Genomic DNA, 13,841 nt, shown 5'->3' on the forward strand with positions numbered 1-13,841 from the left:
TGGAGGTTCAAATCTAAAAACGATACTTAAAAAAAGTAATTACCGGCAGATTCGCGTCCGGGGGAGGGGCGGTACTTCCGGGTCACGTGTGCTGGCGCCTTGACCTTCCTCGCAGCTCGGCCATTTTGTCCCAGTCAGTCCAGAGGCTGCGGCTGCGGAGGAAGCACCTGAGGAAGAGAAGCGAAGATGCTATCCGTGCGCGTCGCCGCGGCCGTGGCCCGCGCCCTCCCTCGGCGGGCCGGGCTGGTGAGCGCGGGGTCCCGGCGGCAGGGAGGGGGCTCGGCGGCAGTAGGTGGTGATGCACGGGCTCGGCCGCTCTTTCTGCGCGGAGGGTGAGGAGCTGTGGCGGCCCTCGCCATCTTGCTCCGCTGGCCACTCGGGCTGTCCTGGGTTGGCGGCGGAAGGGCCCTTTGGTCGCCCCGTGCGGGAGGGTGCCGAGTGCTGCAGGGGAGGCAGTGACCTTCGTGTTATCCAGAGATGGCGCCTCCGGAGGATTCCAGTCTTTGTCTGAGAGAGGCCTTGAGTGAAGGTCAGGACTGGGGCGCTAGTTTTCCGAGGCCTGCTGCGAAACGGCGAGGTTCGGTCCCGCTGGTTCTCCGGGACTTCCTCGTTGAAGGTCAGAGCACTGTTGTCAGGCCTGGTTGAAGCGAGCTTGGGGAGCCTGACATTGTATTGAAGGTCAGCAGGCTCCAGGCTTCCACCTCTTCCCCGAGGTCGGTTTAGAGGACATCAGTAAATGAAGGTGGCTTTCTGAATGCTTCAGTAGGCGGTCTCTTAGTGCTGAATAGTGAAACGATCATGAAAACACCGTACAGGTGCAATTATGCATTTCACTGCGGCCGATACCTTGACAGCAGAGGAGCTGGCTTCTAAATTGTCCTAGTCAGGGAGATTTTCCTTTGTGGTGCTTTGACGTGTTTTAAGATTCCTTGAGGAATCGTTAGTGTTTGAGAAATCAAGTAAAATAAAATAGAACATAGGGTTGGAAAAAACCTGTGGAGGTCAGTGCCCTTCATTACTAATATCACTTGGAGTTACGGAAATAACTTTTCGGTCCTGTGTAAACACTTTTACTTGTTCTTTCATTTTAAGAGTGATCTCAGTTTGGGAGGTGAAATAAATATATTGGTCATTTTACTACCCTAACCACCTTTGGTACCATTTTGGATTTCTGTTAGCAAAAAAAAAAAAGCATTTTTATTGATTTTCATCCAGGTTCTATAGAAGGGAGTGTCTTCAGAATTGACATTGACCAACCACAGTGTTTCAACTTGAAGGAGGAGGGGTCCAGATTACTGCAAGCTTTGTTGACATTTGTTGGCATTTTTTTTTTTTAAAAGTGCATGTGCCATATCTCTTAGTTTCTAATCAAACTCTAACATTTACAGGCTTTTTATTTTTAAGGTTGAAATAGAAAATCTATTGAGATTTGCCCCTTTTAGGAAGCAGTTTATCAAATTGAGAATTTCCACAACTCAATTGAAATATATCTAAAGTCAAAATAATATTATCTGATGCCTTTAAAAAGAAAGGTATTTTGTTAGGTGTTGCTTTTTAAAATATGCTCTGCTTTTTTTAGTATATTTATTGTGTACCAGGAGCTGCATAATAAATTTTCACATAGATCAAAAGTGCTTTCTCAGGTGGTTAATATTTACGCTGATAATTTGATCAGGCCAAGCCTGCGTTTGTTTAAGCTTGCTAGTTTTATAAAGGCTTTTTTAAAAATTAAATTAAAAAAAAAATCCTTGCACTAGGTCTCCAAAAATGCTTTGGGGTCATCCTTCATTGCTGTAAGGAACCTCCATGCCTCTAACTCTCGTCTTCAGAAGACTGGTAAGTTGTTAATTCTGTGTCTACACCACACTTACTACCTTGCGATTAAGTGAAAAATGAAGTTACGTAGGTTACATACCTATTGTGGATGTTTTGGGTTTTTTCCATTAGTTAGTGTTTTCTTTCAGTTTTAGTTACTATGGAATCTCAGATTCTTAACCCATAATGAGCCATTTAGCCCTGTCTTGGTAGGTTCTCTTGTTCTAGTGAGATGAACTATAATTATGTATTTCTCTTTTGATGTTAGTACAGGTTCTTTTTTTTCTCATAATGAATGCTCCTTTGGTGGAAACAGTATATGTCAGGTGGTGGGCACCGTTTCTGATCTATGAATCTTTTCCTCTCCTAAAAAACACTGAAAAAAAACAGGTAATTTTTACCTCTATGTTTTTCAAAGACAATAATTGGTAAGCTATACCTGGCAGTCTGAATTTGCACATTGTAAATGCAATAGAGAGGTGAGGACGTAAGCTTAGGAAGATGCTGTAGGTTGGGAAATTTCTTTTGAGATGTGCATTAGGGCTTTTGAAATGAAGTTAGGTATCTCCCACAGGCTGAGATGAAGAATAGTACCTGCATCCTTTTAAAGGAAAAGTTACAGGTTTTCCCCACTATTTGAAAGTGGAACATTCTAATGAAACCTTTCCTTAGCTGAAATGGCTAAAGTGTGAAGAAGCGATTACCCTTTTTTGTAAAAGTGAAATGGCATAAATGGAACTTTAAAAAAGAGGGGGATACCTGTACTTACACTTTGTTAAACAGTTGCCTTTCTTTTTTGGCTGCGAGGCGGGAACTTAGTTCCAAGACCAGGGATTGAGCCTGCGCCTTCAGCAGTGAAAGCAGAGTCCTAACCACTGGATCACCAGAGAACTCCCAAAGAGTTGCTTTTTAAAATACACTGCATTTTAAAAATATGCTTTTTATAGAGTTTAGTTTGAGTTATATTCAAATTTTAACATAAATACAGATTTCCTAGAGATTAAACCAAAGAATTACAAGATAGGAAATGTTTATTTTAAGGGTATTGCTTAATTTGATTAGCTCCTTATCTGGTTTACATTTGTCTCGTGAAGTTTTCTCTCAGTCACTTGGATTCATTTTCATAGTGGTAGGTATCAAGCTTTTTTGAATAGAATGTTGGACATTATGTTTTAGAATGCAATTTGATTATTATGATCACAACTCTAGTTTATATATTGTTAGGGAAATGAGTTTTGAAAATGTCTTTGGCCCAGGCTCTTTTTGTAATGGAATTGTCCTCTCTTAATAGGCACTGCTGAGGTGTCCTCTATTCTTGAAGAGCGTATTCTTGGAGCTGATACCTCTGTTGACCTTGAAGAGACTGGGCGTGTTTTAAGTATTGGTGATGGTATTGCCCGTGTACATGGGCTGAGAAATGTTCAAGCAGAAGAAATGGTAGAGTTTTCTTCAGGTTTAAAGGTGAATTATAAAATGAGATTTTGATGTTTTAACATTGGTGTCTCCTCAGTTATTCATTTAGTAATTCAGAGATTGTGTAAGATTTTTTTTAACTTTGAATCTGAATCTGCTTCACTGTTTGTGTTTGTCATTATTATAGATTGTGAAAAAAAATTTTTTTGTTAATCAAACTTTCTACCCTAGGGACTGATTTACACATAAGTTGTAAACATTAGCATTGAAATATAAAACTGAGTAAATCTTCACCCAGATTTTGAGAAGTTCAAGTCTGTTTGTAGCTGTTAAGATCATCCTATACGAAAGCATTTGATAATTTTAATTAAATTCATTTCCGGTGAAAAGTTGAAAGCCACTGACTTTGTATTTCTAGTAAGAGTGGATCTATTGTTGAAAAGTGAGCTAGTGATGTAGCTATCAAGCTCTCTAATGATACAAGTCTACTTTTTTCTATTAGATTGAGCCTAGTTGGGCAGTAAGGTGAGAAAAGTTGTAGGAGTCACGGGTTCTCTGATGAAAGCAGAGCATGATATCCAGGTGGACCAGGGGCAGTAGAATTATCCACTAATCACACAGGGGGAAAGATCTTCTTGGTCTGCTTTGTAGTGTCCAGTGTGGAAAAAGAGCCTGTTGGTGTGGAAGACTAATTATGGAGCTGAAAGTTTTATCAGTAGCTCTCAGACCTTGGCTAAGAATTTAATCTCTCATCTATAGTGTATATATCTTTGAGAGGTTAGGCTGAAATAGATGAACTGAATTTCCTTTTAGCTTTTTTTTTTGTCTGTGTTGGGTCTTCGTTGCTGCACATCACATGGGCTTTCTCTAGTTGTGGCGAGCAGGGGCTACTCTTCATTGCGGTGCACTGGCTTCTTATTGCAGTGGCTTCTCTTGTTGCAGAGCACAGGCTCTAGCTGCGGGGGCTCAGTAGTTGTGACTTGTAGGCTGAGTAGTTATGGCGCACAGGCTTAGTTGCTCCGCAGCATGTGGGATCTTCCCGGACCAGGGCTCAAACCCGTGTCCCCTGCACTGGCAGACGGATTCCTAACCACTGCACCACCAGGGAGGTCCCAACAGGGCAATTATTAATTTAAATTTTAAATAGTCACATGTGATTAGTGACTACTCTGTTGAACATCAGATATTCAGACTAAAGATTTTGTACCTGTGATGATATTCCTCTGTATTTAGTGTAAGTAATTCTCCAGAGCTTCATTTATTGACCAGAGTCAGTTCCTGGACTAGCCTTTTTGCTTTGGTTGTGATTTAGGGACCTAAAGTCTTACCATTTTGAAATACGATTGTAATGATGAGAGATGACCCAGCACTGTCATATTATATAGATTTGTTCTTGATTAAGTAGCTTTTAATTTAACTTTTTACTAACCTGATGGGTACAGGTTCTGACTAGATAGTTTTTTAAAATTGTTCATGGAGTTCTCACAGATGTGAATCAAGCATGTCTTAAAATTCCCAGTTGACCTTCATCGCTTTATTTCATACTGGCACCCAGTTCAAAAACCATAGTCAAAGGAAATGCAGTAGAAAAAGCTTAAACTGTTCAATTTCTTTGCTTCTTTTAGTTCTTAGAGGATGTGATAAGGTGCTTCTTAGGCTTATAGTTCTAACCTATAATTATTCAAGGGAACATGTTGCTGTTTTAGAAGTCTTAACTAAGGAAGATTTTTCATTGGAAAAATACTCACGAGTAAACCAGATCTGAAAAGTCAATATTACTCTTTCCCTCTATTTTCATATGTAGTGTAGGTATATGGGAAGAAGTGCCACTCAAGCTTCATGGGTATTCAATTGTGTCTTTTGTATAGGGTATGTCTCTGAACTTGGAACCTGACAATGTTGGTGTTGTTGTGTTTGGAAATGATAAACTAATTAAGGAAGGAGATATTGTGAAGAGAACTGGGGCTATTGTGGATGTTCCGGTCGGCGAGGAGCTGTTGGGTCGTGTAGTAGATGCCCTTGGTAATGCCATTGATGGAAAGGTAGGTTTAACATTTATTAGATGTGGTTGTAGCTTCTAACAAAGAGCCAAACTGATTGGTCTGGGGTTTCTTTTTATCGTTTAACAGGGTCCAATTGGTTCCAAGACCCGAAGGCGAGTTGGTCTGAAAGCCCCTGGGATCATTCCTCGAATCTCTGTGCGGGAACCAATGCAGACTGGCATTAAGGCTGTGGACAGCTTAGTGCCGATTGGTCGTGGTCAGCGTGAGCTGATTATTGGTGACCGACAGACTGGGTAAAGACTTGATAGCTTGTTGAAAAGTTGTAACTAAAATTTGCTCTGTGGAAAGATTACTTTTAGGCTTGGAATGGTAAATACTTTGGATATCCAGGAGAGAGTAGAATGTGATGTGAGGAGGAAGAGGAAGAGGAGTGAAATTTAAGTTGGGGGATCCTTTGAAGTGTTTAGTAATATTTATGTTTATTTTCTCTTTTTAAAGCAAAACGTCAATTGCTATTGACACAATCATTAACCAGAAACGATTCAATGATGGAACTGATGAAAAGAAGAAGCTATACTGTATCTACGTTGCTATTGGTCAAAAGAGATCCACTGTTGCCCAGTTGGTGAAGAGACTTACAGATGCAGGTATTACGGAACTGTAGTCTCGTTGTTATCTGGGATGCTGCTAATCTTAGGATAGCTTATGCTTAATGTAGGCTGATTTTAATTACTCTTTAATGAGCTGAAGTTTCTAATATAAATCAATACAAAAGTAATATGTAAAAAACTAGTATAAAACAGCAGCTAACTTTTAAGGTTCTGTCAGTTTCTTTAAAGTAGAAGCTATTTGGATAATTTTAATAGTAAGTCACAGTAGTAAAGCAGTTAGATAATTTTTATTCTAATCTCTAATCTAAAATCACAGTATTGATAACCATATAAAACTTAAAATTTATTTTCTTCTCAGATGCCATGAAGTACACCATTGTGGTTTCAGCTACTGCTTCGGATGCTGCCCCACTTCAGTACCTGGCTCCTTATTCTGGATGTTCTATGGGAGAATATTTTAGGGATAATGGCAAACATGCTTTGATCATTTATGACGACTTATCCAAACAGGTCAAATGAAATGTATTTTTAGACTCTGTATGTTGGTGCCCCAGTGGTAGTTGACAAATGTAGCTTCTGTCTAATAGGTGAACTTCACAACCCTTTTCTATACCATAGGCTGTTGCTTACCGTCAGATGTCTCTGCTGCTCCGCCGACCCCCTGGTCGTGAGGCCTATCCTGGTGATGTGTTCTACCTACACTCCCGTCTGCTAGAGAGAGCAGCCAAAATGAACGATGCTTTTGGTGGTGGCTCCTTGACTGCTTTACCAGTCATAGAAACACAAGCTGGTGATGTGTCTGCTTACATTCCAACGAATGTCATTTCCATCACTGACGGACAGGTATTGATTTTATGATTAAATAAGTGTGAAAGCTTAGGATGATTTGAAGGCATTGGTTGAAATTAGTAGTTTTGAACTAATTTGTTAAATGCTTTTTAGTTTTCATTACGGAAAATCTCAAACGTAAAGAGAATAGTATAATGAAACCCCACATATCCCACCCATTTATCAATTCGTGGTATAGTGTACTTCATTCTTGCTTTCTTTTTACCCACTGTTCTCTTCCCTGTATAATTTTGAAGCAAATCCTGGAGAAATCACACCACTTCACCTGTATAAGATTCAATATAAATACGGTACCTGTTCTTTTCTCATCTCACTCACATTTCCTAATCTCAGCAATAGAATATGCAGGTTGATTGGGTTGTGAAAGATTTGAGGAGCTCTTTACCATAAGACATTTAGCATTCTTCCTGGCTTCAGCATTTGCTACAATGACTTAATTTTGAAAATAGTTGATTTCTTTAGGCCTGCTAATAAGCGTGAGTATTTTCCTTACATTGTAGATTTTCTTGGAAACAGAATTGTTCTACAAAGGTATCCGTCCTGCCATTAACGTTGGTTTGTCTGTATCCCGTGTTGGATCTGCTGCCCAAACCAGGGCCATGAAACAGGTAATTTGTATCACTTTGTCATTAGGTTAAAAATCAAAGTGTATGGTGGTCTGTGTCATTGAGGTAAGTATTTTTGTATCGTGTGAATTAACCATTTCTGTATTTTAGGTGGCAGGTACCATGAAACTGGAATTGGCTCAGTATCGTGAGGTTGCTGCTTTTGCCCAATTTGGTTCTGACCTCGATGCTGCCACTCAACAACTCTTGAGTCGTGGTGTGCGTTTGACTGAGTTGCTGAAGCAAGGACAGTATTGTGAGTTGTACTTTTCCATTTGGTCAAGTTCCTACTGTGTGTTAGGACCTGGGAATATCACATAGCTCCTTATAAGAATATGTGCTGTTAATCTTTGGTCAGAGATACTGTCTTTTGAATGTGATTGATACCTGTGTTACTTAATTAAAGTACAGTCCTTACCATTTGAATGTAAATGTGAGGAAAGGTGTACTAATACCCTTCTTTTGGGAGTTAAGACATAGTAGATTCCATTCCTCCCTACCATCGCCCTCTTGGCTATATGATTGTGGAATTTGGCAGATTTAAAAGAATGTTAGTGTCGGGAATTCCCTGGCAGTCCAGTGGTTAGGACTCTGCCAAGGGCCTGGGTTCGATCCCTGGTCAGGGAACTAAGGTCCTGCAAGCTGTGCGGGTGCGGCCTAAAAAAAAAATAAAAAAAAAAAAGAATGTTAGTGTGTACTACCTTGCTATAAAATTTCAGCAAGTTATTTATACCCAAAAGAATATAAATGCTGCTGGATGATATACAGTGCTCATGGAATATGCTCAGAGGTTACACTTCAAGGCTTACCATTATGAGGAAGAAAGTGATTCAGGGCGGGGAGGCGGGAAGGAGTACTGATGTGGAGTTTCCACTTGTGAAAGTAGGCAATCTATAGACACGTGTTAATAATTTGTGGAAAAAGTAAGTTTCTCTGACTTTGGAAACATGGCATTTATTTGTTGAGCAACTCACTTATTTCTTTTCAGCTCCCATGGCTATTGAAGAGCAAGTGGCTGTTATCTACGCTGGTGTCAGGGGGTATCTTGATAAGCTGGAGCCCAGCAAGATCACAAAGTTTGAGAATGCTTTCTTGTCTCATGTTATCAGCCAACATCAAACCCTGTTGGGCAAAATCAGGTATGAACACAACTGATGTCTTCTTTTTTGTAAGCTTTAAAATGTAAAGTCTTGTTAAAATTCTTTTGAATTCTGTCATTAAGCTAGTCATTGAATTTTTATCCAGGTCAGAACTGATCTGCTTTTGTTTTCAAAATAGGGCTGATGGAAAGATCTCAGAAGAGTCAGATGCAAAGATGAAAGAGGTTGTAACAAACTTCTTGGCTGGGTTTGAAGCTTAAACTCCTATGGATTCACATCAAATGCCAGATTTGGTTTTGTCATTGTTTCTTCTTGTTCCATTTATAAAAGGATTATTCCAATACTTCAGATGTACAGTAATCACATTAAAATAAAGGTTCCATATTGCTTGGTGGCTTTCTATAGATTCTTTTTGCGGTACGCGGGCCTCTCACTGCTGTGGCCTCTCCCGTTGTGGAGCACAGGCTCCGGACGCGCAGGCCCAGCGGCCATGGCTCACGGGCCCAGCCGCTCCGCAGCATGTGGGATCCTCCCGGACCGGGGCACGAACCCATGTCCCCTGCATCGGCAGGCGGACTCAACCACTGCGCCACCAGGGAAGCGCTATAGATTCTTTAAAAAGAATGGAGATTATACTTTGAGGAATTGGTAAACATGTTTCTTAGCTTTTTTTACTTGATTATTATAAAGTTAACAGGCCCACATAATATTCGAGACTGAGTTCTGTGTAAGATTCTAGAGTGCTTTGTGATTGATTAAAGAGAAATTCACTAACTGGATATATGTGGCAAAGTTCATATTTGACTGATTGACTTCTCTTCCCAGAAGAGTAATTTGCATAAAGAGGTACTGTAGGCAGGAAAAGAACAGGGCAACTAAAATTGTCAAGGAAATAAAAAGCTAAGTGAAGAGTGAAAGATTAGGACAAAAATTGAGAAAGGAGGTATCAGAGTAAAATTGTGAACATGTCAATATTTTCTCATTGTGTGCTTTAACATACCTTTTATAAGCTGCAGTTCTTAAGTGATCAAGTTTTCATGGTTAGTATTTTTGGTCTTATTTAGGAAATTTTTACAGTCAGAAAGATAACTATATTTTCTACTAAGAGTTCTAAAGATTTGCTTTGTCATCTGAGCTTAATTCAGTGTTAGAGTTCTCCAGAGAAATAAAACATAAACATAGCTGTATAGAGAGATTATGGGATTGGCAAGTTTGAAAGGGTAGATGGGCAGGTTGAAGACCCAGGGAACAGTTGCATCTGGGGGTAGAATTCCTTCTTCCATGGTGGACCTCAGGTTTTTCAACTGGATGAGACCCACCCACGTGGAGAGTAATCTGCTTTACTCAAAGTCTACTGCTTTTTAAGTGTTAATCATCTAAAAAAATACCTTCACATGGGACTTCTCTGGCGGTCCAGTGGTTAAGATTCTGTGCTTCCAATGCAGGAGGAGCAGGTTCGATCCCTGGTTGGGGGGGGAACTGAGATCCCATGTGCTGAGTGGCACGTGGCCAAAAAAGAAAACCTTCACGGCAATGTCTAAACTGGTGTTTGACCAAAAACTGGGTACCATAGCCCAGCCGAGGTGACATAAAAGATTGACCATCATCATCCATTTGGAGTTGTATTTTTGTGTAGAGGTCAGAAGTCGTTTTTTTTCTTTTCCATATGTATATCCAGTTTTTTCAGCTCCATTTATTAAATGGTTCTTCCCCACTTAAACTGCCATATGTGTGTTGTATTTAAATTTCACCCATGCCTGTGACTTTCTGGGCTCTATTCATTTTTAAATTAACACAGGTATATAATTTAATGAATCAAAAACTCAAGACAGGGCTGTTGATGAAAAATGGCAATCTCTTGCTTGTCTACCCCCAACTTTCTGCTCTCTTAAAGCAACTAACTTCATTTATTTCTTTTGTCAGTTACCTCCATATTGCAGTTTTTATTATTCCGCTTTTATATTATATGTGTGGTCTATTGATCTCACCAAATAGATAAGAATTTTTCATGTGGACACTCACATTACCCACCCTACCATAATCCTCTGTCATTACAATATAAACAGATTATGATTTGAGATAAAGAAATTTTGCTTATGTGACTTATTTATGAGCTGATGAAAGCCAAAATGTTTATGTTCTCAGTCTCGGTAGGCTCTCTGTATAAATAGAAATACTAGTTTAATTTGTCTAATGATAGGCAGATGATACTGATACTAAAAGAGCAGATGTGCCCTATGAAAAGTTTGGTGAGTCTGCTCATTTAGATTTTAGTTTCTACTGTCAATAAGCTGTATGAATTTGGTAAGTCATTTAAGTTTTTGTTCATGTAAATAAAGAGTTGTGCTAGAACATGTCAAGAATTCTAAGCTGTATGGCCCTTTCCCTGATTTTACTGAGCTAAAGCCCAGCCCATTCTATTGCAGCAGTGAACCAGGAGCAACAAATTCTAAGATTCAAATGTATTTTTTTTTAACCACTCAGAGACTAATGTGATGGGGCACTTCACCTGGCTGTTCTGAACAGGCAGGCCTGAATACTCTGATTAATGGCCTTCTTGTGCGGCAGCCAAATGGCCTATCATAAAATGGTTTTTGTACAGCTTATAGAGGAATGGTGAACGTCTGAAAAGGTACTTGAGCTTTGAAATTTGAGGTTTTATGGCTTTCAGATATGTATTTTAAGGTCTCTTGATAATAAAGTCTGTAATCCTAGAAATATTAAGATAGGCATATTTTTTATAAATTTTAAAATTTTGATTTTGTTTGCGTTGGGTCTTCGTTGTGGTGCGCAGGCTTCTCATTGCGGTGGCTTCTCTTGTGGAGCAGGGGCTCTAGGTGCATGGACTTCAGTAGTTGGTGCGTGGGCTCAGTAGCTGTGACTTGCGGGCTTTAGAGCGCAGGCTCAGTAGTTGTGTTACAGGGGTGCTTAGTTGCTCTGTGGCATGTGGGATCTTCCTGGACCAGGGCTCAAACCCACGTCATCTGCATTGGCAGGCGGATTCTTAACTGCTGCGCCACCAGGGAAGCCCAAGATAGGCATATTTTAAATAGTGCTTAGTTTATTGAGCATCAACTATGAGATGAACACTAAAGAAAGGTACAAAGTGAGCAAGGCAGAAGGATCCTTTCAGTAACTTATCTAGGGTTAGGGAGTGGGACAAAAGACATTTAATATAATGATGACTTTGTAAATACTGTTCAGCTACTACCTAGAAATACAAATAAGATGCAGTAAGTAACCAGTACAAAATGCCATTTGAATTAAAAATGACTACCTACTGGTAGAGCTGGAAAAGAGCTCGTATTGGCATTTGGCCAGAGGAAGACTTTTAAATTTTATCTATTTATTTTTGGCTGCATTGGGTCTTTGTTGCTGTGTGCGGGCTTTCTCTAGTTGTGGTGAGTGGGGGCTACTCTTCGTCATGGTGCATGGACTCCTTGCGGTGGCTTCTGTTGTGGAGCACGGGCTGTAGGCATGCGGGCTCAGCAGTTGTGGTTTGTGGGCCTAGAGTGTAGGCTCAGTAGTTGTGGTGCATGGGCCCAGTTGCTCCACGGCATGTGGGATCTTCCCAGACCAGGGATCCAACCCGTGTCCCCTGCATTGGCAGGTGGATTCTTAACCACTATGCCACCAGGGAAGCCCACGTTTTTTAGTGGGTTGAAGTATAGTTGATACAATATTGTGTTAGTTTCAGGTATACAGCAGAGTGATTCAGTTTTTTTTTTTTCAGATTTTTCCATTATAGGTTTTTAAAAGATACTGAATATAGTTTTCTATGCTATACAGTAAATCCTTGTTTATATACAGTAGTATATGCTATACAGTAAATCCTTGTTTATATACACTAGTATATATCTGTTAATCCCATACTCCTAATTAATTCTCCTCCCTTTCCCCTTTGGTAGCCATAAGTTTGTTCTGTGAGTCTGTTTTGTAAATAAATTAATTTGTGTTATTTTTTAGATTCCACATATAAGTGATAATCATATAATATTTGTCTTTTTCTGACTTAGTATTTTTTTAAAATTTATTTTATTTTTTATTTTTGGCTGCGTTGGGTCTTTGTTGCTGCGTGCAGGCTTTCTCTAGTTGCGGCGAGTGGGGGCTACTCTGTGGTGGTGCACGGGCTTCTCATTGCAGTGGCTTCTCGTTGCAGAGCAGGGGCTCTAGGTGCCTGGGCTTCAGTAGCAGCACGCAGGCACAATAGTTGTGGCTCACGGGCTCTAGAGCGCAGGCTCAGTAGTTGGTGGTGCACGGGCTTAGTTGTTCCTCGGCATGTGGGATCTTCCTGGATCAGGGCTTGAACCTGTGTCCCCTGATTGGCAGGTGGATTCTTAACCACTGCGCCACCAGGGAAGTCCCCTCTTTACTTTCTTTTTAAATTATGAAGACCTAAGAAAAGTTGAAAAAATAGTACAATTAACACCCATTTACTCTTTATCCATATACACCAGTTGTTAATATTTTGATGCATTTGCTTTATTCATTCATTACTTCGTTTATTCATTTTTCTGGTGAACCATTTGAGAGTAAGTTGCAGGCATCCTGACAGTTTGGATACTTGAGCTAAAACATTTCAGCATCTATATCCTAAGAATAAAGATATTCATCTTTATAACCACAATACCACTATTACACCTAAGAAGACAAACATTGATTCACTAATATGCAGTCCTTAATAAAATTTCCCTAATTATCTCCCCAGCATCTTTCACTGAATGGTTTTGGGATCTGTTGATTCTTGCCTGAAATAGTTACAACATTGGGAGTTGTAAAGTGGTGGTTTTATAATTCTTTTCTACATTGACTAGCTGGCATTTTCTCAAGGAAAGCATTCCATCTCATATCAGTATGAACCAGAGATTGCAAAATCAGCAATGGGAAGATGCTCTTGGAGTAATGTATGGAGGAAACCAGGTGTAAGCTTTCTAGTCCTCTCCCAGTCCAAGGGTTTTATTGGGGCTAGTCACATGGGTACCTTCTGCCTAGCATGTACTAAAATTCCAGACTCCTGGAAGGAAACAGGTATTCAGCATAAGTCACATTGTACAAACAGTTTAGGCACAAAATTTTTATATCTGTGTTGGAACTGAATACCAGTCAGGTTCCTAGATGCTAGTCAAGGGCTAATCTTGCAAGCAGGCTTTTCTCAGGATAGCAGCAGTCCCAGGCCTGCCTCTTCTGCACAGGCATCTTTAAAACAATAATTATCAGCAAGACCAACCTGCAATACTGACCTCACTTGTGCTCTCCAGGGGTCCTGCATTTAGCCAGTTAAAACAAATCCTATTAACCATAAAGATGTATTTTAGAAAGGTGGTTTATACAAGTTTCTGTCTGAACCTATTTTATTTGGCCAAGGTATCAACTCGAGCCCAGCACAGCTCTGGCCCCTGAACTGGAGCTGACCTGAATGCCTTTCTGAGCTGAGGCAGCATCATG

The 13,841-nt window shown here is 40.1% G+C and overlaps 1 protein-coding gene across 1 annotated transcript; it reads left to right on the top strand.

Moving 5' to 3' along the window:
• Positions 1 to 116: 116 nt before the first annotated feature.
• ATP5F1A (ATP synthase F1 subunit alpha) lies at positions 117 to 8,783 on the top strand. The gene is made up of 12 exons (XM_082852825.1): positions 117 to 246; positions 1,758 to 1,836; positions 3,107 to 3,276; positions 5,097 to 5,270; positions 5,358 to 5,524; positions 5,730 to 5,878; positions 6,201 to 6,352; positions 6,461 to 6,685; positions 7,192 to 7,299; positions 7,408 to 7,552; positions 8,285 to 8,435; positions 8,575 to 8,783. The coding sequence occupies exons 1-12, from the start codon at positions 187 to 189 to the stop codon at positions 8,654 to 8,656; spliced, it is 1,662 nt and encodes a 553-aa protein (XP_082708951.1). The 5' UTR covers positions 117 to 186; the 3' UTR covers positions 8,657 to 8,783.
• Positions 8,784 to 13,841: the final 5,058 nt, after the last annotated feature.

This window comes from Leucopleurus acutus (assembly GCF_964270905.1).
Source record: "Leucopleurus acutus genome assembly, chromosome: 13".
Classification (NCBI taxonomy): Eukaryota; Metazoa; Chordata; class Mammalia; order Artiodactyla; family Delphinidae; genus Leucopleurus; species Leucopleurus acutus.

What these genes read in the sequence shown, in the direction of transcription:
- ATP5F1A (XM_082852825.1), top strand. Translation starts at nt 187, where the DNA reads ATGCTATCCGTGCGCGTCGCCGCGGCCGTGGCCCGCGCCCTCCCTCGG. An exon ending in AGTTTTCTTCAGGTTTAAAG is followed by an intron (nt 3,277 to 5,096) that starts GTGAATTATAAA and finishes TCTTTTGTATAG; the next exon opens with GGTATGTCTCTGAACTTGGA. An exon ending in ACCCTGTTGGGCAAAATCAG is followed by an intron (nt 8,436 to 8,574) that starts GTATGAACACAA and finishes TTTTCAAAATAG; the next exon opens with GGCTGATGGAAAGATCTCAG.